General features: G+C 39.8%; 1 protein-coding gene across 1 annotated transcript in view; it reads left to right on the top strand.

Annotated features, from left to right (window-relative positions):
* The first annotated feature begins 1,627 nt into the window (after nt 1-1,627).
* vta1 (vesicle (multivesicular body) trafficking 1) overlaps nt 1,628-25,271 on the top strand; it is a 62,042-nt gene continuing 38,398 nt past the window's right edge. The window contains exons 1-3 of the mRNA XM_074615021.1: nt 1,628-1,826; nt 16,076-16,170; nt 24,760-24,887. Of these exons, the coding sequence (XP_074471122.1) occupies nt 1,736-1,826; nt 16,076-16,170; nt 24,760-24,887 (314 nt within the window). The 5' untranslated portion in view covers nt 1,628-1,735. The remainder of the gene's footprint in view (nt 1,827-16,075; nt 16,171-24,759; nt 24,888-25,271) is intronic.

Here is a 25,271-nt window from a genome sequence, read left to right as displayed (position 1 = left end):
TATTGAACAAGGGTGACAGAACCAAGACATCCACTGTGTCGTTATTATATTATAGAAAAATACCACAAAAAATGTACATATAGTATTGGTATTATACATTTATAATATAATTATATAATTAATAAAATTAGTAAATTAATTAATTTTCCTGGTAATATTTTGATAACTGTCATGAATCCTTTTATTCTTCGTTAACAGAATACAGCCCACATAGCCCACATTATGTATACATAACAACAAGCTATGAAAACATCTCAATCAGCTGCGCCAAATCCAGTGAATCCTGTAGTCACTCTGCAATAACTCTACACCTGTCTACCACAATTATATATTATTTTTTATTTTATATCATATTTTATATATGTTTTATTTTGTCCTTATATTTTAACCGATTTTCTTATAATTTATATTATTATTATTATACATTTTTATAATTATTTATATATATATTTTATAATATATATATATATAAATACTCAAATGCACAAATTTAATATTTCTATTTTAATATAAAGATGTAATATATTTTATATATAAATATTTAATGAGCATTGTCGGAGGGAGATTGAGAATTATGATTTTCACTGTCAACTTGATAAATAAATTAAAGGTCCCATATTGTAAAAAGTAAGATTTTCATGTCTTTTATATAATGAAGCAGGTTTAAGTGCTTTATAAATACTGTGAAAGTATCGTATTCAGAAATTATGTATTTGAAACAAGCCGTTTTCTGTCCATTTGTGATGTCACAAATAAACAATATTTAGACCATTACACGGTTTTAAACGTAAACATTCTAAATGTGTCCCAGTTTATTTCCTGTTGCAGTGTATGTAAATAACATCAGCTGACAGGAAGTAAACATGGACCCAAACTGTTGCCTAGCAACGCAATTCTGTTGCAATTACGTTGAAATGCACTAAAACGGAGCGTTTTAGACAGAGGGTGAATACAGGTATATTCAGGCAGACATCTGTATATTCTCATCTGGGAAACTTCTCTCAAAAGGACATTGTTTATGGTGTTTATGGTCTTGTCATGGACAATAACAAAGATGTCTTTCTGGTGAATAACATTCTCATTCTTGGAAAATTGTATTTGCACAATTCCAAGTATATGGATGTGAAACCTGGTTTAATGTGTTTCATTTCTTACATAAAAGCCCTTAAATTCGTGAAAAACAAAAATGCTTTTAAACTTCTTAGTATAATAGAAGAATCTGAATTAAAGGTACAGCCCTTATAGCCCTTGATTTAATTTATTATTATTTTCATGTATAGTCTTACATATTTTATTTGTTCTTGTTCTGTATGCACCTTGTCCTTTTACTCTAATGCAATGATCTATGAGCCATGTTGTCTGTAAATTTGAATTTGTTCAATAAAAAAAAAGATATATAACATTTTTTAATTAAAATAAAAAGATCTATGAGCCATGTTCTTTGTAAATTTTAATTTGTTCAATAAAAGAAATTTAAAAAAAAGCTATAATAAAAGATCTATGAGCCATGTTGTTTGTAAATTTGAATTTGTTCAATTAAAAAAACAAAACAAATATGTTTTACTGGATAAAAGGTGCACCACCTCTGGTGACGTCATCTGTCCCGCGTCTGCGGCCGCTCCTATTGGATGACAGACCCGGAAGTGAGAGGAAGACTTGCTAACAACAACAACAGGATTGAGTTCTCTCTCTGTCATTGCTGTGTTTTAGCCTCCTGGAGGGTTTCTAATCAGTCATGGCTCTACCTCCTCAGCTCAAAGCCATCCAGCACTACCTGCGGACCGCTCAGGAACACGAGAAACGAGACCCGGTCGTCGCTTACTACTGTAAGTTACTCTGCTAGCTAACTAATGTTAGCCGCAGCTGCTGTTAGCATCACATCTCTGTTGACCTGAGCCGTCATCTGAGAGCTGAGGGAGCTTTATAGCCTCTGACTGGGTGTTGAACTGGGACTTTACACTTTAACTAGTTACATACTGATTCATATTATTAATGAACCTCTGAGCTGCTGGATTAAATCAGTCTGCTCTCTAATCTTAGCTGCTCTGCTCTGTTAGCTCTGACTGTTCACACTTCATCAGCTGGCTAACGAGCTGTACTCATTATTATATTATTATATTATTATATTACTACATTATTACATTATTATATTATTATATTACTACATTATTATATTATTATATTATTACATTATTATATTATTATATTACTACATTATTATATTATTATATTATTACATTATTATATTATTATATTACTACATTATTATATTATTATGTTATTACATTATTATATTATTACATTATTACATTATTATATTATTATATTACTACATTATTATATTATTACATTATTATGTTATTACATTATTATATTATTACATTATTACATTATTACATTATTATATTATTACATTATTACATTATTATATTATTATATTACTACATTATTATATTATTATATTATTATGTTATTACATTATTATATTATTATATTATTATATTACTACATTATTATGTTATTATATTATGTTATTACATTATTATATTATGTTATTACATTATTATATTACTACATTATTATATTATTATATTATTACATTATTACATTATTACATTATTATATTATTACATTATTACATTATTATATTATTACATTATTACATTATTATATTACTACATTATTATATTATTATTATAATTTTATATTATTACATTATTACATTATTATATTATTACATTATTATGATAACGTCTCCTCATCATGGCAGCTGTACTCATTATTATATTATTATAGTTATTATATTATTACATTATTATAGTTATTATATTATAGTTATGCTAACGTCTCCTCATGGCAGCTGTACTCATTATTATATTATTACATTATTATATTATTACATTATTATAGTTATGCTAACGTCTCCTCCTCATGGCAGCTGTACTCATTATTATATTATTACATTATTACATTATTATATTATTATAGTTATTACATTATTATATTATTATATTGTTATATTATTATAGTTATTATATTATTACATTATTATATTATATTACAATATTATATTATTATAGTTATGCTAACGTCTCCTCATCATGGCAGCTGTACTCATTATTATATATTAATAATATTAATGTATTTTTAGAGATACGTGGTTCTCTCAGGACAGCGACGCTACAAACACATAATGATCTTATAGACCATGATGCATTGCTGTAGATTAACTATAGCCAATATGATATAAAGGAGTGAAAATGCAACATACACATTAATGCAGCAGTAATATTAATCCAGAAAAATCAGATATAGTAGTAAAACACTGACAGAGAACATTTTACTGACAGCAATTTAATTCAAGACTTTTTTTTACTAGTAGTAGGGTATTTTCACAGTGTAGTATTATTAGTAATTTTACTTCAGTAAAAGATCAGTTAGCAGATAGACAAGGCCAGAAGATAGTGGCTAGTGTAGATTTCTGGTTCAGCTTGTTTGTAACAGACAGTCATGAGTCTCAGAGTCATGCTGGCTCAGCTCTAAAGAATGAGCTCCACCCGACTGACCTGCAAGATCACTTCATGCTGTGTTATGGAGCGAGGCTATTGCATTGTGACTAATATGTTTGTATAGCACGCAGTGTTTTCACAGTAACTGGAGTTGTTTAAATCTGGTATTTTATAGTAGGGCTGGGACAATACACTTATCTCCCAATTCAATACTGTCATGATACTTTGGGTGCCGATTTGATATGTATTGCGATTCGATATCACGATTTATTGTGATTTTTGTTAACTTGTTTTAACACTAGGTCATGGGAAAAAGTTGAATCCTACACTTCTAGGGACTTTTGCTTTGGAAAATATCTAAAATAATACCGTAAAAATGTTTGATTTTCAGCATGTATGTAGTCAGAGATGTCCTGAAGTCAAATATATCAGACGTAGTCACACATGTATACTTCCTCTAACTTCGCCAAGTCCGTGGCCAGCTCTCCCGTCAGCTGCGTTCTCTTTACATATATGTATATACATATATACTGTATACACATTGGCTCTTTTTCAAGAGAACCAGGACGATGCTAACTTCCTGGTTGGCCTACAAAAAGACGTCATCCCTGCACCAGTCTATAAAGCTCCATTAATGACATGTTCCTTCATCACCATGAACACACAGTTTATTTTGACTCACTCCCACATACACCGTCCTGCTGCCTCACTACATGCATATTAATCCACCTCTGAAAATAGTCCCCAGGAGTTGAATGTCCTCTGTTTGATTAATGTTTGTTTAAAACTACAGTGACCAGCTGTTTTAAGAAAATACTGAGCCTTTTTTAAAAAATGAAACTACATACTTGTAAACCTTTTTTCCCCCCGTGAGCCAAGATTTACTACGTCTTCAGTAGGAACTTGAGGCTGAGAGCCACAGATAGGTGGGGAGCTTTCTCTTGATTAAATAAGTTTAATTAGTGAAACTTTGCTTGGCATCGCTGTCCTCATCACAGTTTTATAGCCCCTTTATTTATAGAGACTGCCTTACCTTACATAAATTCACCACCTCTGCTAACATCATGAAATAAATAATGAAATATAAAAGAGAGAAAGACATTTCATATATTTGTTAGTGACCATTGTTTAGGATGCCACCTGCTAACTAAAGTCACCAGGAGACGGGATGTGAGTCATCACCTGGATGGCTTATCTCCTCCGCTAAACAATATCCTGAGCAGAAACCCTGTGAAAATAAATCAGATTTTATCCAACATCAGAAATTTCAGTGATGCAGTCCCTGTCTGAAATATTAAGACTGGTTTGTTCAGCTTTATTGTGACTGTAAATTACAAGATTGAGCGATGATGTGTAGTTTTAGCCGCTCCATGCAGCACAAAAACATTAAATGATATGATATAAGTAAAATAGAGAAGGTAGAATAAGAAACTGTTCAGTGAAAGTAGTAAGGAAGAAAACACAGATACAGTATATAAGCGTTTACCAGAATTAGCATATATCATTTACAGCCATATTACCCAGCATAGTTGGTAAACAAGCTACTGTTTCTGAATGATTTCCTTTGAGATAAACTTTACATCCACCCCGTAGAACATGTACAGATTTAAATTTGTATGAACATGATATATGCAGTAAGTACAGCCTAGTTTCCCGTGAAGTAGGGCAGCTATCAGAGATGACTTGTGATAATATAGAGAGCAGTGCAGCAGGGGTCTGCATCTGACCTAGTTGAGCTGTGACATGGGGAAGCTGCTGGAGGCGAGATGCACATGAAGAGGTATGGAAAAGCATAAAAAACAAGCCCCAAAAAGTTGTCAGATCAAAAGCATGTGTCCACCTCGCTGACAGTCTGATGTGGCTGTTTCTTCTGACAGCTGAGGGGAAACTTTTCTTATACTGGGAAAGTAAGAAGTCTTTACTTGATCAGAGTTTGGCATTTTGATTTTCAAGTTGGGATGAGTCCATTATGTGGGATCTCACTGAGTGACTCTTGGTGTTTGTAGGCAGGACCAGAAACCATCTGCACCATTTTACCAGTTTCTCCTATTTTATCAAACATGTTACTTTGCCAAAAGAAAAAAACAGGTGCGACATGTAAGGGGTAATGAACAGCGAGCTGTTCATTGTGAAATGAACCCCAACAGGGCGATGCGGCAACTTGACGCAAATATTATGTGCCGAAAAAGCGACGTAATTTTGTAATTTCTGCGAATAAATTCTTACCTTTCACAATAAAAGCCCTAGACATTAGGGCGCCTGTCTCCTGATTCGATACTATAACGATACTTGGGTGCTGATTTGATATGTATTGCGATTTTTAAGTATTGCGACTCCAGAAACGCACAATGCCACGTGGTTAACATGAAACAATTGCTCAGGTTTAAGCAACGAAACTACTTTGTTAAGGTTAGCAAAAACAATATGATTTTTTTTTAAATAACGCATAAACAAATATACGTCAATAAACAATAATTAATAAAAAATAAGGTAATGTAACGTTACGTAACGTAACAACATAACTACTGTAAATAAACAACAACCGCCCTTAGCCTTTCTTACATAACGTTACATAACAAGCATAACAATTCTGCATAAAACAACGTTGCGTAAAACAGCGTTGCGTAAAACAGTGCTGCGTAAAACAGCGCTGCGTAAAAAGCACAGTCAACGTTTACTTTTGGTTTCACAGGAACAGCGGTATCTTGGGTGAAAGTCCTGTGTTTGTTTGACTCGTCCATCACATCTCCCTCCCGCCCTTTGTAGACTTTCGTGCTTGTTATACTAATTTTTTTACCACGTAACTTTCAATAATGTTCGCTTGTTGTCACTTACTCTGATGGAATGCAAAAGCGTCCACATTCAACATATCCGCGTTTTCAGAAAGGTACAATGCTAACATTGTTTCCTGGTGACTGGGCTGATTATACTGTAGATTTAGAAATTAAAATATTATTCATATATATGAAATGATATCAAGATAATTTAAATGAGATCCCACTTTGAGAATCACTGATTTAAGTTTATCATTTAATTACTTTTGAATCTGAACCTTCTGTATTTGGTTTAAATAAGAATAAGCTGTGTGTTATTTCTATCTGCGGTTTGTTCATCTTGACTTTCCAGCTCGTGGTCATTTATGAGTTTTTGATCCCTGAGAAGCCTCATCTAGCCGTGCTGTGGAAATACAACCAATCACAGCCTCAGCACGGCTCATTACTGATCCCTGATTGGCTGCAGATGACCGAGGGTGAGAGTGAAGGAGTGAAGGAGAGGCAGAGTGCCTGCTGGGAAGTGGATTGGACTGAGATGAGAGTGGTGATGATGTATGTGTGGATATGCATGGAAATATCATTTTCTGTGTTGAATCAAGCCAAGCTGACTGAGTGTCGACAGATAACTTCTTTTTCTGTTCTTTTTGAGGTGAATGATCATTTTTGTTTCTGTGTGCGTCAGGACATACTTACAGTTTTTCCTGTGGCAGTGGTGGATTTCTGACTGTGTGCTAACAGCATGCTTAAACACATATATATTTAATCTGTTGCTGGTGAAATAGACCATCATGACAAGCGTATGAGAATGTATAACCTGCTTGGAACCAATGTGTCAGCTGAGCAAGCTGTGCTGTTTATTTTGTCACATTTTATTGATCAAATTTGACACTTTAGACTCGAAAGCAACATATAAAATGAAGAGGACTTGGCAGGGAAGTTGTGTTTTTCTCCACAAATCATTTCCTGGAGGTTAAAAGCAAACACCCGCTGAGAGGCGGTTCACTGCTTTGGGGTTTTTGGTTTATTCTGAAGTGGTTGCTGTAAATAGGAAGTGATTCTTGGCATCGTGGTGAGAGGCAGGTCGCAAAATCCATCCATTTAATTTTAATGTTTGCAGAGAGACTTCCAAATTGATGGTTGGACACTTTCCAATCTCATTAGATTAGATTTTATTTCCAGCCTGTAGTTAAATTGAACAGGTTGGTGGTCATTTCTGCCCAGGATGTAGTCGGCTCAATCTAAAATAACTGTCCTGTAGTGTCTGTATTCTCAGTCTTTTACTAAAAATTATGCCTGGGACGATGCACTTATCTCCTGATTCAATACTACGATACTTGGTGCCAATTTGACATGTATTGCAATTTATAGCGATTTTTATTAACACTAGACCATGGGGGAAAAAGTTAGGGACTTTTACTTTGGAAAATATCTAAATTAATGTACGTAATGTTTTATACTTCTGGTGAAAATAATCCAATCAATCTTATTTCCATATATGGATTTTGTATATACTATATATATATATATATATCTAATGCTGAACCTTTGTGGTAAGGTTATGTAAAACACTCAAAACAGTGCGGTTTTATTCTCACAACTTGCCAAAAAATAATAAAATTGCAACTATATTTGCAATTTTCACTTGCCTCTGCAATTTTATTCGGTTTGTTCATCTTGAAAAAAAAATTGCGAAACATAGCTGAATCCATTTTTTTCCTGGTTTCCTGAAAACATCAGACCATTTACATTTTGAACGGTTAGTTTTTTTTCCAAATCTTGAAATGTCTTTAAATAAAGTGAACCTTTGTAACTGTAAATGTGTTTTTCAGTGAATTCCTAGAGATCAGCCGTCAGTCAGATGGAGTGGCTGCTACTGTAATGTCTTTTTCCTCCTCTGATATGGTTCTTAGTGGATTAAATCTGAATCAGGGACCAGGGAGTTGGGCTGTTTTAATGGGAAAGAGCAGAGGCTGCTTACACTGGGAACACTGTGTTGGCTCAGTTCGCTCCAGATAAGCGGATTAACTTTATCTCAAAGCAAGAACAAGCTCTTTCTCATTGATGTTCGATGTTCTGCGATAGAGGTGATTGACGGGGCTTCTGGGAAGGTTGAGAAACTTGTACATGAATTGGTTTGGATTACTTCCAAGTCTTTTTTTTTCTTTTCTTTTTTTCTAGTGAAGACTTATTTCAGAGGTGGTTTAAGAGCAGGTCAGTGTGCAGTAGGAACCTTTGCAGGGTAGAGGATGGATGTGAAGTGTTTGGCATGCAGCCACAGTGTGTGCTGTGTGCTGAGGTGGACCAGTGATCCAGCCAGACCACTGGAGGTCAGCAGCACCATGTGTCTGGGCCTCAGAGAGAGGGAGGCCTCATTATCATGAGACCAGCAGGCTTAAACTGAGGGAGGATGTTAGAGAGGGAGTTCCTCACATTGATGCATCAGAAAGAAGTTAAGATAGGAACATTTCTGAAACAGGAACATGATGGGTAAAACGCAAATCTTGTCAAAAATCATGCAACAAAATGAAATAGACTGTAAAACATGAATTCAATAATAAATCAGTGTGTGTAATGTGGTAATTACAGCCTCCTCCTCCGACATGTTCTCAGACCCAAAACAATTTTAAGACCATCTCTAATTGGTTGAACAGATGGTAACAAACCGACCCGTGCAGAGGAGTTTGGATTGAACAGATTGGAAATCTGAAAGTGTGTGTGTGTGTGTGTGTGTGTGTGTGTGTGTGTGTGTGTGTGTGTGTGTGTGTGTGTGTGTGTGTGTGTGTGTGTGTGTGTGTGTGTGTGTGTGTGTGTAAATTAACGGGACTAGTGTGATTCTATATTTTTGTTTGTATATTTAAGCCTTTATTATTAGGTCTGTCCATGACCAAATAAGTTCTTAGTCGACTAACACTGATTCAGTCGACTAATCGATTAGTTGGTTTAATCGACAGATCTGTAAAGCTGAAAAAATTTAAAAATGTCCAAAAATATTTGAAAAATATCTGAAAAACAATCGAAACAAATTCTAAAAAATATGTGAAAAATGTCCAAAAGATATTTGAAAAATATAAGTGAAAAATATCCGAAAAACATGTGAAAAATATTTTAAAAGTGTCCGAAAAATATTGGTAAAAAATATCTGAAAAACGTGAAAAATGTCTTGAAAATTTGTGAGAAATGTCCGAAAATTATTAGTAAAATATTTGAAAAACATTAATGAATAATATCTTAAAAACATGTGAAAAATATATAGTAAATAAATAGTGAAAAATATCCCAAAACAATATGTGAAAACCATGAACACACACACTGTAGTTTATTCTGACTCAATCCCACACACACAGTCCTGCTGCCACTAATACTCACTAGAGAACCACACTAGAGTTTGTTTGGTAAAAACTACAGTGAGCAGCTGTTCTAGGAAATTACTGATGAAACTATATATTTGTGAGATGGAGAAAGTCAGAGGGATGGAACATGGGATTATTGACAAAAAGAAAACACTATTATTCTTTAATTTGTTGAGATAATGAAACAGAATTGGAGTTTATTGTAGACTATTTTCAGACCTCATTATGCTGACTGCGGTGCTTCTTCATTTCCCATTAATTAATTGAGAGTATTACAGACTTCACTCATCTATTAGAAACACTCAGAGGCTGATCGTCTTCGTCCGACCGCTGATGTGTTTCATCCATCACTGGCTCTCAGCCCTTCATCAGCAGGTCTATCTAAATTAGCCTAATGCAGGCCAATATTTTAGCCCACCTCCACCCTAGAACAGGACGATCAATGGCGGGTTGAGTCAAAGCCGTGATTTGTTTAGCTGTAATGAAGCGTTGTAATTCAGCGGCAGCTCCCCGGCTGACAGAGTTTGGCTGCGTTACAGCTGCTGTTTCACACAGATTGGATCATTGACTTTATAAATGAGCTGAGGCTGAACACAGGTACTCTACTGTACCTCTGTCTCACACACACTCCTCCTGTTTACTCTGTTCTCTTTCTACATGTATCTGTACAAGTGTGCATAATGGCATTAACATAACTTTATTTGACTTTATTTTAGGAGATATTAGGGCTGTGCAATTAATCAAATTTCAATTACAGTTACGATTTTGGCTTATGAAAACAATATCATCGGCATTCTGTTTCGCTGTTTTGTCTTGTTATAAATCCAGCACACATCTTTCCTTTTTTAATTCATTCATGTATTTAATTTTATACATTTTTTTATTTATTTATTTTTAATTTATTTTTAATTTTTTTAATTTATTTTATTTTTTATTTATTTTATATTTATTTTTCAATTTGTGTATTTATTTATGTATTTATGCATATATGTATTTATTTCTGCATGTTTTGGCCTGCTGCTGCTCCTCCACCGCTGCCTCGTACCGGTACAGGTGTGCAGATCAACCGTTTTCAATTAATAAGTAATTAATTAATGGCTATATTTATTTTTTAATATTATTTTTGCTACATTTAATGACATATTTATTCATTCATCGAGTCATTCATTTATTTATTTTTATTACGGCCGGTTTCGTCCTCCATTGTATTTTACGTGAAGGACGATAGTTTACTAAAAGGACTTGCAATACTGCTGAGGGTTTATGCATTTTACTTTGTATTCACGAGGAATTTGAATTGAAAACGGGTCTTTATTGACCGAATATTACATTTGTTTCCCACTTTAAAAAGTAGTGCAGGTTGACAATCCTGGTCAACGTTCAGTGGACAACTTCAAGCTCCAGAGTTTGTTTCATTCAGTCACAAAGTAGTTTGAAAGCAAACATGATGAACCAGCTGTGAGTTTCATGGATTTTGTTTCATCGTATCATGACCAGTTTTTGACACATTGACTTTTGTGTGTTTTATTGATCATATTCAGACTCCACGTGGTTTATGAAGATACTAATGGTAACATTTTGTGGAGTAATAAAGCACTTGTTCTATAGCTTTTATAGCGGAGAGTCTGTGCCAGTGATTTACTTCCTCTATAACACAGCTACCCTCCATAATATCCTCCTTGTCATTTCTGTGACGGAGAGGCTCAGACTCAGATTGGCACAGATTCCTCATGACCGACGTCAAAGCTGCGTGGAGGCTGCGGCGCTCTGCCAGCACTCTTTATACGGGTGTTAATTCTTCTCTGCTAGACGTATTTCCTTACAGCACCAAACTGGATGTCACGTTGAGTTAGGATCTAAACAAATAAACCTCCTTTAAAGATTTAATCTTTCCTGAGCAATAACGCTGTCACAGTTTGGGCAAAGAGTATAGAAGCAAAGAGGCGACACTCTGGTGCTTTTTTGACAACAGTTGCTAGACGGCGCTGCGGTTAACTTTTCCTGTCCATGACAGAGTTAGCATGCAGCTTGAGCCATGATGTCTAACCCTAACCCAGCTAAAAGTGTCTTTTGTGCATTTGTTTTTCCATTTCCAAAACCACAGAGATTAGTCAAACTGGGTTAATAACTATCTGTGACTGATAGTTTTGTTGCCTAAACCTAAAGAAGTTGTAGTTTTGTTACCTAAACCTAAAGAAGTTGTAGCTTTGTTGTCTAAACCTAAAGAAGTTGTAGTTTTGTTGCCTAAACCTAACGAAGTTGTAGTTTTGTTGTCTAAACCTAAAGAAGTTGTAGTTTTGTTGCCTAAACCTAACGAAGTTGTAGTTTTGTTGTCTAAACCTAAAGAAGTTGTAGTTTTGTTACCTAAACCTAAAGAAGTTGTAGTTTTGTTGCCTAAACCTAAAGAAGTTGTAGTTTTGTTGCCTAAACCTAAAGAAGTTGTAGTTTTGTTGTCTAAACCTAAAGAAGTTGTAGTTTTGTTACCTAAACCTAAAGAAGTTGTAGTTTTGTTGTCTAAACCTAAAGAAGTTGTAGCTTTGTTGCCTAAACCTAAAGACGTTGTAGCTTTGTTGTCTAAACCTAAAGAAGCATTTTTGTTTGTGTTCAAAACGTGACATTTTATTCAGTTTTACATCATGTTAGAATGTGTTGCTTTTAACGTACAACGTAGTAGGCGTAGTAGGCCCCTACTGACTCACATCTATGGTGCTTATAGTGACTGATAACGCCTCTTTAATGGCCTGGCCTTTACTTTCCTTCTCTGTGTGCATTGGCAGCAACAGCAGTTCATCTGAAGCGTCTTGTCTTAGATTAATGAGTGATATAAAATGGAATAGGAAGTAGCAACAACACTGGTAGTAAAAGTTTAGTTTTTATTCACTTTAATTATGTGCATGACAGGCAGAAAAGAGGTGCAGCAGAGTTGGAAAGCACCATGAAAGAGCCTCTAATCTCAGTCAGTAACAGCCTGAAAGCTCATTATGGTCATTGTCACCTGTTCCAAACACTGGAGTGCTGTTTGCTTCATAGTAATGGACGTGAACACCAGAGGACCAGAAGAAACATTGCCTGCTTACCACAAGAATTATTCACATTAAACAATCATTTCTCAAGTCAAATTACCTGAGTGCGGAGTCACCCTACATGTTTGTTTCCCCTACCGGGGACATAACAAATGTGATCGATCAGTCATCAAGGAATATATTGAACATAAATGAGTAACTTAAACACTTTGTTTACAGTGAAAACACACACACACACACACACACACACACACACACACACACACACACACACACACCGTACAGTACCTCTACTGACCACCAGGGGGCTCCAGCTTTGGGGGAACCCATCTGGAAGTGGGCCAGTCTCTGCTTGGTTGTAGTTTTTTTTCACTTTCCCTGGCCTTACATCCTCTCTGCTGTCAAAGCCCTCTGTGTTACAGTTCATTGTCTCAGTGAATGCTGTATGGGTGTCGGAGCACAAAGGGCGTCTTTGTCGCTCCATGACTGGCTAACTGGCCGACGTGCTCCAGTAGCTGAGGACTTGCTGGCTGGTTTGTCTCTACTGGTTAACTTCCAACATGCTTACATGTGTGTCACGCTGCTGCTGCTTTTTAGGAAACATTGAGCGGTCCGGGCCTCAGCAGCTTGGCGGTGACGCCCCGCCATCCCGCCCTGTGAAATGAGACATTGTTCTGTTGATGCTGTGCAGGACAGTGACTCAAACACTAGACATGAGCTGGAAACAGAGGGCTTACCGTACTCAGCGTGGAGTACTACGAAATGTGGACGGTCGCCTGGTAACAGACTCCACCACACCACAAGCCTGGCTGTGAAAATACATGTTAGTGTTTAGTTTTTCTTGCTGCTAAAGATGCTTGGAGCTGAACTGCATCAGTACAACTTCAGTCAAATCTACAATTTAGTGTTTATTTTTGTTGGTTCATTCCATCCAGCATGCAGCATGCAAGTAGTAAACAAGTTCAGACGGTATTTGCTGAAACTGGGGAAGCAGGAGATCCCAGCAGATTTCCCTAAAAGATCCAATAAAACAAACAAACAAAATATCTCACGATCAAACGTGACTTTAGTGAAAACAAACATGGCAGACGATGTACTAATATTGAGGAAGGATGGATGGATGAAGTCACTGAGACAAGTTATATAAACACTAATCAACAAGTTGCTCCTCCATTTCTGAGCTCCATCTCACATCTACTTTATGCTTCACGGTTAGCATTAGCCGCGGCCGCCATGACGACGGCGGTGGTTGTCCTTCCTTCTTCAGTCAGCTCGGTTCTCTATTGGCTATCGTTCTTTTAATCACGTGACTGCGTCATCGGCTGTCCTCGGGATTCCCCCACACACAGCAGGATTATCCCATCGCAAATATTGAACATGTTAAATATTTACGGTTTGAAATCGGTGAGGCCGGGATGGACTTCCGAGGAAGTTTGATGTTATATGTCATAATAATGTTTTCTGTTCAGGCCAGGCAGAGATCTTTGGCTGCTCCCGTTTGCAGTAAACTGTTGAAGTAATGTAATCCGTCTCCATGTCGGCTGATAATCCTCCCGGCATCCTCACCGACTGCAAGCAGAAGAACATCTGAGGCAGTTCCCCTCGCCTCTCATTCACACTGCAGTGCTGACTTGGCTTTGTTGCACAAAGCACGTTCAGCCTGTGTGGTGTACATCTCACACACACACACACACACACACACACACACACACACACACACACACACACACACACAACTGCTCATATACAGCACACACACATACACACTTGTTGTGGATTAGGTGGATGAAACCTGTAGTGTTTGTTTGCTGGCAGCTGGGTACATTTACCTTGTGATTCTCCTGAGCTTCAAACACACGTGTGTGTGTGTGTTTATGTGTACACGGCTGACATGCTGATGTAGTACTACTGGTATTTTATATTCCACCTCAAGGAACCATTGATAATGTATGCTGTCGGAGCGGTGTAGTAGATCTTTCTTGCATGGTTGCACAGCAAAACCTTTGACGAGACTAAAGGTTTTGTACTTCTACACTTGTGAAGACCCTCACTGATAAACCGCATCCCCCAAATTATAACCTCTAACCTCTCACCTCTAAAACCAAGTCCTAAGACCCAGACACACCAAACCGACATCAGACAACTAGCGACGATGGAGGCCGACCATTGTGTCGCCTCACGTCGCCTTTGTTTTGGCAAAAAGTTGCACTCGAACACCGCAGAGACTACAGCCAACGGCCGGTTAGCACGTACGTTCTGCGCCTGCGTGAGAGGAAATAACTCTCCACACCGTTTTCTGTTTTAAAGCTAGAGTAAAGATACTGGCATCATATGAAACTAGAACACCTAAAGAATCCATCGGTAACAACCATGTCATACTAGCTTGTCACGAAGGACAAGGCTAACTTTTGGCGAGGAAAAACTGGATTTTTTTCTTTCGTAAGTTCCGTTAGTGACGGTAATGAACTGTTTTTTATTGACGTTTGTGACGTGGTTTCCGTTGTTGTTTCCGTACGTGTTTTCCTTAGTTTACGTACTTATTTTAAGCTCAACCTTGACGTCTTACCTTGACCTAACTAAGTGGTTTTCTTGCCTGAACTGAAGTTAGTGGACGTTTACGTGGCGTACAAATGACACGCGGAATATCCGTGTAATGTCGTGGTATTTATATGTCTTCCCGTGAGACTGGGTTGAGTTCACGGTGCCGGGAGCCCTGTCCATCCTCGCAGGGAGAGAGGGCGCATACAGCAAGCACCACGGCCCCGGGGGGAAGCGACGAGGTCTTGGCGAGGTCTGGGCGTGGTCCGGACGAGGGGTGCTGCAAAGCTCAAGCACTGACGGCGAGCCGCCTTCACCCTGGACCTTTCCAAGCTGAGAGCCCGTCACAGGGCACCACGGAGCGAGTTGAATCCCTCCGGAAGATTTTGTCAATTTTCAGTACAAAGTGCAAAAGCTAACATCGCTAATTCTTTCTGCCCGTCGTCCGCCATGTTTCACATTTTACACATCTGTTAGTGTGGGCCAGCCTGAAGCCAATCAGAGACGGAGGGGTTGTGGGTCGACCCTCCAGGCTTTGTGCTGCTGCTCCCGCCCTCTAGCTAGAAAGTTAAAGGAGTTCCATCATGTGTAGAGAAGAATGTGCCCACAGAGCTAATTGACAGGTGAGGGATTGTGGGAGTTGAAGTTCTGACAGCTCTGTTCGATCGGGCCTGTCCCGGCTCAGGTGGAAACCTCTTCGACCTTCCTCCTGCTCCGCTGTGTTTTAGTGTTTGATCTGCTGCAGAGGAGAGGAAAACATCCTCGGCTGCTGTGTGCTGAAAGATTCATCCTGACGTTGGCGGTAGGGGAACTGGACTTTACTGAGCAGAGAAAAGATGTTTCATCGTGTTCACCTCTCCCTCTCCTGTCCTCTGCTGCAGGTCGGCTCTACGCCATGCAGACCGGCATGAAGCTGGACAGCAAAACACCGGAGTGCCGAAAGTTCCTGGTCAGACTGATGGACCAGCTGGAGACGGTAAGTTAGACCTGCTTTAGTCCTGTTTCTCCGTGGATGAGATCCAATTGTACCTGGTAGAGGTGTGCGATGAGGAGAAAATCACACCATCACAGTAATAGTATACCTGTAATAGGGCTGTCGATCCATTCAAATATTTAATCACGTGATTGTCCATAGTTAATTATAGATTAATCAAAATTAATCACACATTTTTTATCTGTTCAAAAGTTACCTTAAAGGGAGATTAGTGAAGTATTTAATCCTCTTATCAACATGGGAGTGGACAAATATGCTGCTTTATGTAAATGTATGTATATATTTATTATTGTAAATCAATTAACAACACAAAACAATGACAGATATTGTCCAGAAACCCTCACAGGTACTGCATTTAGCATAAAACAATATGCTCACATCATAACATGGCAAACTGCAGCCCAACAGGCAACAACAGCTGTCAGTGTGTCAGTGTGCTGACTTGACTATGACTTGCCCCAAACTGCATGTGATTATCATAAAGTGGGCACGTCTGTCAAAGGGAGACTCGTGGGTACCCATAGAACCCATTTACATTCACACATCTGGAGGTCAGAGGTCAAGGGACCCCTTAGAAAATGGACATGACAGTTTTCTCTCGCCAAAATTTAGTTTGGAGCGTTATTTAACCTCCTTCATGACCAGCTAGTATGACCTAGTTGGTACCGATGGATTCATCAGGTTTTCTTGTTTCATATGACGCCAGTATCTTCACTCTAGATTTAAAACTGAACCTGCTGCAACCTCCGAAATATCGACCTGGACATATTGTCGTTTTTATTGGAAATGTTGTCAGGTGTCAATGTGTATTTAATTTAATTTGAATTACTTTCACTGTACTCAATAAGTACAATGTCAGCATCGAACCATCAACGGTCCTGACTGATCAAAATACCTGTAGAAGATACACCTGACAACTTGTAATACCACTGCTGAGAAAATTACTTGGTTCTCTCCTTTTAAGTAAAGCCCTGTTTCCACCGAGGGAACTTTCCCCCGGAACTAGGAACCTTTTGAGGAACTCATTGCGTTTCGACTGCAGAGACCAGGGTCTAAATTAAGTTCTGGGGACATTTTTTTCCCTCAAGTACTTTCTGAAAGTACCAGAACTTACGGGGTGGAGTTTGCAGGGATGACCGTTGGTGATTGGTCAAACACACACACACAGCGGCGCTGCATCAACTGTACCGCTTCACCATAAGACAAGGAAGATTTAGGACCATTTTAGGACGAGAGGAGAGCATCTCTCTAGTTTGATAACTTTAAAAGTAAAGTTAGACTCATTGCTCATGCTCCAGACTAAAGGTCCCGGGAACTTTCTTGGTGGAAACCCAGCTTAAAATGTTAAATACTAAAGTTTCAGCTTTGTTTCAAATATAAAATATTGCAAATTCATTCTACATCACCTGCAGAAAGTGGGCCTGACAGAACCAGTTTGGGAACCAATTGACTGTAAAATGGCCTCATTGTGTCCAGTTAGGATGCTGCTAGATTCAAGGTTTTGTGCTGTCGTATTAAAAGTGAGTTTGATAAATTGTCCAGCTCTTTGAACAAACTATTAGAATAAGTATGAAGAGCAGTGTGGGACAGAAAGTGGCTGTAGGGTCGGTGAGAATCTCATTTCATGTTGGTTCATACAGAGTGTCAGGTGACGTTTTATAAACTGCTTCATGAAGACTAATGTCCGACTGTAGAGCGGCACGGTTCAGCTGACGGCCTTATTACTGCTATCAGCGTACATCAGTGGAGTGACCAGAGGTGTTTTTAAATGGACGGGTCTGTAATGTCGCCTCTTCCACTGAACCACATGGATGAATGGCTCTATTCTTCCTAGAGCTCTACTGCCGGGCTCTACTGTAATCCATACACTCGCACTAAAAGGCCGGACATTTGTTGGTCGGTGGGTCTTCTCAGAGGTTTGAGGTTTCCTTCCTCAGAGACTTCGACCGCCAGCAGCAGCTCAGAGGGGATCAGTACGCCCCCTAGAGGTCGGATGTACAATAGAGCATGAAGGCAACTCAAACAGGGACTCCGAATGATGGTTTGTTACCAGACAAACGACAAGTTATAGATTATTCTAATGATCTCTGACACTGTGCTGCATGGTGATTTCTAACCTGCTGTGGAGAGATAAGATGGAAGGTTATAACAGTGGCCGTGTTTCCAACGGCCCTCACTTTCATTGCGCCACAGGGTTTTGCTTGCACCCTCTGACTCACTCGTGCGTTAGACTCCTTGGTCCGTGTTTCAAGACGGGTCGGGTGGGTTGCAGACATCGCCGCAGACCCCTGGCACCTTTTACGTGGGCCGAGCCCCGCCTTGGAGGCACGACGTGGTTGGGGCGCACTGAGGACAGTCCGCCCCGGTCGACAGTCGCACTGGAAGCAGGGGGCCCCTTCCCTTCCAAGCCAACCTAGAGCCGGTAGCGGCGCACCGTCTCGTATGCGGGACTCCCCAGCCTGCCGTGTGTCACTCACACCCTCCAGCTGGCTGTTAACAAGGGTCTTTTTGGCACAGAGAAGTACTCGTATCGGTACTCGGTATCGGAGAGTACCCAAATGTAAGTACTTGTACTTGTTCTGAAATCGGTGCATCCCTAAACGTTACTTTTACTTTCACACAAGACGCGAACAGCGGTCTCCTGGTCGAACGTCTTGTGTTAGTTTGACCCGTCCACCTCAATGAACGGACTCTCACGCTGTTTATACTCTCTTACACTATGCGTCTCTTTCACAACAGCACATATACTGTCATGATTGATCTAAAAATCTGTGTGACAAAAAACTTTCTGGAAGATTAGACAGGCGCTTTTCTTTCAAATGACACCGTATGAAATAATACAGTTAACATTCAGTTTGCATACATTCTTCCTCCGTCCTTACCAGTGCATGTTAGGTTAAAGCTTGGAGTCCCAGAGCTTTGGGGAGGCCTGAGCTCTCACTTGACTCACATTTACGTAACGTAGGCTGCTTGTCAACAGGGGCCAAACTAATTAGATTTAATAGAGTTGTTATGATGAAGAGGAGGGGAGGAGGAGGAGGAGGGGAGGTGAGACGAGATGAGATGAGATGAGATGAGATGAGAGGAGGTGAACGGGCTCGGACTGTCCCAGTGGGGGTCAAACAAATGAGCCTTTTATCAAGAGACTGGTGACGGAGCTGCAACCAAGTCATTTTCATAGTTGACAAATATGTGAAAGGATATCTTTTGTTTCATCTTGTAGAGTCATTTCTGAGTTCCAGCATGTTTCATATTTTGAGTGAAGAAAGGTTGCTCCATGTGGTCAGACTTTAACAGACGGGCGACACGGTGGCCAGAGAGGCGTTCAGACCGAGGAGGTGAACGAGAGCAGGTGGAGGTTTTTATGGAAGGGACGAGGAGACCTGAGGCGGGGGGGGGAGAGGAGAGTGGTTGAGGAGGTGGGAAGTCCCACAGCGATGCTGGACTCGCTTTATGATCACTAAGAGCCAATTAAAGGAAGCAGAGGACGACACAGAGGTTTTACTGAAGCTCCGGGGATCTTCATTACTGTCACACACTCAGGATGTCAACAGGACGCACATCCGCTGCTTTCATCTGTGCGTGCGTGTGTTTATGCGTGCGCTCTCTTAATCCCACAAACATGTATTTTTCATGTCTAATGAATGTTTCACTTATTTAGGTTAGGTTTAGGTTATTAATGGAGTCTGTTCATATATTATTATATATCTGCAGGCCTTTTAAAGTTTGTAGTTTTTAATTAACTGATAAAATATGAACAAGATCTCCAGTTTATTAGGTACTCCTACCTAATGCCGGGTCACACACTACACAAGAATCAAGCTGATTTTGGGCCTGATTCCTCCGTCCTGACAATACCGATACGTTTTTACAACGATACGATACGTATGAATTTCCCTGGTTCCGACAACTTGCCGAGCACCTATCGATGTAGTTGGATCGTAGGAATATAAATCAATCGATGTAGTAGATGAATCGTTACACCCCTAGTCAGCAAAGCCCTGATTGTTTTGGTAGTCCTAAAGAGAATCTTTCCAGATGTTCCTGTGGTGTGAGGTATGTTAAGAGTGTTTGTTACATCCCCGATCGGCTGAAGTCCATCCTGGCTGCACCGATTTCAAATCATAAATATTAAACATGTTGAATATTTCTGATGGGATAACCTGTTGTGTGTGGGGAACCCCGAGGACAGCCGATGATGCAGTCACGTGGGAAAGAACGATAGCCAATAGAGAACCAAGCTGACTGAAGAAGGAAGGACAACCACCGCCGTCGTCATGGCGGCTGCGGCTAATGCATGAGCTAATTCTAAACGTGAAGCATAAAGTAGTAGTGAGATGGAGCTCAGAGATGGAGGAGCAACTTGTTGATTATCATCCATCTTTTGTAAATTTTCAGAACAAAGTAAAAACTACCATCACTAATTTTCCCTGCCCGTCGTCCGCCATGTTTGTTTACACTAAAGTCACGTTTGATGGCGAGAGATTTTGCGAGATTTCTGTTTTTTGTATTGAGGACTCTTGTTGATGAATGAATCTGTTAGATTGTGGTGTTCTGGCTGTTTTGGCCAAATGGTTGCTCTCCTCACACGACAGGAACCAAACTGTTAAATGGAACACAACCTGTCGTTATGTGTGGGCTCTCTCACATTTTACACTTCTGTTATGATCTGAAAAGTCTTTTAGTGTGGGCCAGCCTTAAGGTGCTGCTTACTGCACACATCCAGCAGCAGTCCACCACAGGTAAAAGCCTTATTATTGATTCAGGACACGTTTATTGTCCCGATGGAGACCTGCTGTAAAACATTTTATCTTCCTCTTAGTATTCCTCGTTGCATCTCTGTGAAACACGGGGATACCCTGAGGTTATTTTTTCTGTACGGTCCACGTCTTTATGAACTGTTGCCGGTTAGTTGTGACTCATTTGTGCAGAGTGAGCGGTACAGTCGGTACACAGACTCCAGCAGCTCTCTCCCTGATGACCTGGCTCGTACACACTGTACATGTTGGACTCATTAATTCTATTTTCCACCGTCGTCGCCGGCTCAACTCTCTGAGGCTTCGCCCTCACTGGGACGGTGGAAAAATGTTTGTTTTTTTACTTGTGTAAAAGGTGGAGGGGTGGGAAACCTCCAGCAGCTACCAGTCAGACTCTGCTAAACTTAGAGGTATAAACAAATACATTTACATGATCTTTAAATGAGTGTTTGTAAAGATGCAGTCTTTCTCTGCTGTTAATCTAACGCACACTGTGTCCTGATTGACTTCATCAAGCAGCCAGCTGTTAATACCAGCGGGCACCGACGGCGTCTAGCTGTCAGACACTTGCAGTCGTGATTCATACCGTTAATTATTCAATAGCACCTGCTACGTTCTGTTCTGTTCCACTTCTCTTTTCTCCATTTCTTTTTTTATTTGGCTTGTTCACGTCAAACGTGTGACAGGGCTTTGTAGCGTTGAGCTCATCTCTCCTCCCCTGGGATTGGTTGGTTCAAGTTAAAAATCACTCCGATCTGTCCAGAGGAATGTGAGCCTCGGGGTGTTTTCCACACTGATGCTTCCACATAAAGACAGTTAGTCATTTGCAGTCTAATTTTGACTGATCGCTGCACCTTTTACACATCTAGTGGTTCAACCAAACCGTGCAGATGCAAACTGTTTATGTTGTCTCCAAAGTAAACCTTGATGTGTGTGATTTTTACCAATTCATTTTGCATTAGAAAATATGAGAGAAGCTCAATAACGAGCGCTGTGTACCTCCAAAGTTCAGACACTGATCTGTCGGATCTTGACGGACCAGGGACGGCGTGTCAGTATACGCTCGTTACATGCATAGTGTCCTTTCATAATAAGCTTTTGTTTTTCACAGGAAGTTTTGGTTCCACATTTCACACATCAATCTATTCGGGAAATAGATTTTTTAATGCCAGAATCGATATATTTACTTCATTTGAATCTATGTGGAGGTAGAAGGAAGTTACCGTTTTTATTGTTGTAGTAACGTGACGTCATATCCGTTCCGTATCCGTCAACCGAAACAAACCGCAGCAAGCCGAAACGAGAAAGTAGAAAACGTTGGAGGGTCGTCGTGGATACGACCTGCACCCTCCCAGGTTAAATCCAGCGTGGTAAACCCTACACATCCAGTAAAGGATGGAAACACTTTGGGTTTCACACATTGACAGGAAAAGCAGAGCTAGGCAGAGCAGAGCTAAAGCTGCATGCTAACTCTGTCATGGACAGGAAACGTTATCGTGTCGCGGTAAAGTAGCGGTGGAGCCGGCCGTCGCTCTCGTCTCCGTGTTCAAATGGGCCGATGCTACGACTGTAGAGCACCCAGATACTGACATTTCTGTTCTCTGCATTGAAACGGCCCCGATGGAGCTGACCATGGATGGATAAAGAGAACGGAGCTGACGGGAGAGCTAGAGACCACCTTGGAGAAGTTAGAGGAAGTAGACACGTGGGACTACGTTCGCTTTTCAAAATAAGGTGTTCACAAAGGGAACTGTATATACAAAAAAAAAAGATTGATTGGATTATATTCACCAGAAGTATAAAACATTACATGTCCCTTATTAATGAAAAAGAAAATACCACTAATTTGTGAGTGAAATGTCTTTATCCTTTGATTTTGGCGTGATAATGACTGATATAATTGACTTCAGGACATCTCTGACTACATACATGCTGAAAATCAAACATTTTTACTGGATTATTTTAGATATTTTCCAAAGTAAAAGTCCCTAGAAGTGTATGATTCAGCTCTTCCCTGTGGTCTAGTGTTAAAAAAGTTAACAAAAATCACAATAAATCGTAATATTGATTCACAATACTTTAATTTCAATACATATCGAATTGGCACCGAAGAATCGTGATAGTTTTGAATCAGGAGATGGATGAATCGTGCCAGACCTAATATCTACAAACCGTGACGGTTTGGTTACAGCTCTAATGGAAAGACTTGACTAAAATTCTCATAAAGTTGAATTACCAGTTAAATAGAAACCTCCGAGTGAGAATGAGAGATTGTTTCTATTCCCTGACCAGTTGTCCTTCCTTCATCCTGCTCTCAGCCCAGTGCTCTTACATTCCTCTACACACTCACACACACAGATTGATGAAGCCGGTGAACAGTGTGTCTATTCAGGCTGGTCAGGGTCCACCTGCTGGAGGGAACCAGTGTGTTTGCTTTTAGTGGTTTTACTAGAAACCTGAAGCCCTGACGGACGCTGTAATGGAGAGAGAGAGAGAGAAAGAAACAGAGAGGGTGTCTAATGGAAGAGAGGAGTTACAGCTTGAGAGAATCCATGATAAAGGCAAAAGGAGTGAGATGGAGTCACTAGATGGTGTCCTCTGAAGCGAGGACGTGTTCACTCAAGTTGGCGTGTTTGACTGAGATGTTTTACTTACTGCTCTAAATCAAAAGTTTTCTGTTAAGCTACACGTCCAGATGTCTGTTTTCACCACCTTATTGAAGACACATCTGACAGCGCACAGGTTTACAAAAGCTAGATTCCCAAACAGATACTAATAATAGAGAGCTGCAGGGACGACGCATTGTTGTAGTCCAACCAGGACGTTAGCATTGCCCTGGTTCCCCTCCGCTAACGGGATTGTTCCATTGGCTTTTGGATTATTGCAAAACAAACACACGTTTATGATAAATGAAGAAAGGAGGTTAGACGTGTTTTACCGTTTCACAAGGAATAGTCAGCCTGTACTCGTACAAACCGTTGTGTGATATCTTACGGAAAGTTATTCTACGAATGGCGCACACGCTACGAGCATGCACAGAGGCGTTTATGCTCGGCGCGTTATTCGTTGCAGTATGCTCAAAAAACACCAGGAGGCGTTGACACAAAATATTCTGTGGATAAGCAAGAAGTCAACGAGCGACACCGGAAATGAAAGTAGGTTGCCTGGCAACAGTAGTAAACACTAAACACCAACGTACATACCGCCAAACGTTGCATTTGTGTGCTGTAATTTTTACTGGTCTATCATGTTTTCATGTAACAGGACAAGATACAACCTCAGTTCAATGTCACTCTCATCGTTTACATCTTCCAAAGCAGTGAATCAGTTTTTATACACTTTGTAAAGAGAGAGCACGGCTCATCGTAATGTGTCAACCTCTGATCATAGTGTCACTGTGCTGCTTATTGTCGGAGTAAAGTGATGGAAGTGAACGGAGCTGAAAGAGAGAGAGAGAGAGGAAAGCTTTATTTATAGTGTTTGTTTTCATGTCCTTGGAGGCTGAGCTCTCAACGCTACACACTACACAGTAATTCATTTTTAAAAGGGATTTAATTAATGTCAGTTATGATATGTTTCCCTCCGATGAGTATTCTGCATGTTCGACCTTTCACAATAAAAGCCTGAGCCAACCACAGCGTCTCAGAGAGGTCCCCGCGGTGTTCTGCTTTCTAGACTTCTTTATTAGTGGATTAATTGATGCTGATTAGTTCTTGTTTGAGTATAACTCTGTGTGTGTGTGTGTGTGTGTGTGTGTGTGTGTGTGTGTGTGTGTGTGTGTGTGTGTGTGTGTGTGTGTGTGTGTGTTGTGCAGATGAAGAAGGAGTTGGGTGACAACGACTCCATCAGTCAGGAGGTGGTCGGGAACGCCCACATCGAAAACTACGCCTTAAAGATGTTCCTCTACGCCGACACCGAGGACCGACAGGGACGCTTCCACAAGTAAGAACACGTCTTATACTGTCGGGTTTTATATGGTTCTGGTTCAGGTTCTGATGCTGGTTCTGGTTCTGGTTCTGGTTCTGGTTCTGGTTCTGGAGTCCATTTAGTTACAGTATTATCTGGTCGGCTTCATCTCTGTGTTCTCACCCAGACCAGCTGCTCCTCAAACTCTACCGTGGTTCCTAAAATTAAATAAGAAAAAAATACTTTCAATACCTCTCCTCTGCTTGTTTCCTCCTCTCCTCTCCTCTCCTCTCCTCTCCTCTCCTCTCCTCTCCTCTCCTCTCCTCTCTGCTTAATGTTTCTTCTCCGTGTTTCCTCTCCTCTCCTCTCCTCTCCTCTCCTCTCCTCTCTGCTTAATGTTTCTTCTCCGTGTTTCCTCTC

This window comes from Sebastes fasciatus, chromosome 18 (assembly GCF_043250625.1).
Source record: "Sebastes fasciatus isolate fSebFas1 chromosome 18, fSebFas1.pri, whole genome shotgun sequence".
Classification (NCBI taxonomy): domain Eukaryota; kingdom Metazoa; phylum Chordata; class Actinopteri; order Perciformes; family Sebastidae; genus Sebastes; species Sebastes fasciatus.
This window is presented reverse-complemented; position numbering and strand designations above follow the sequence as displayed.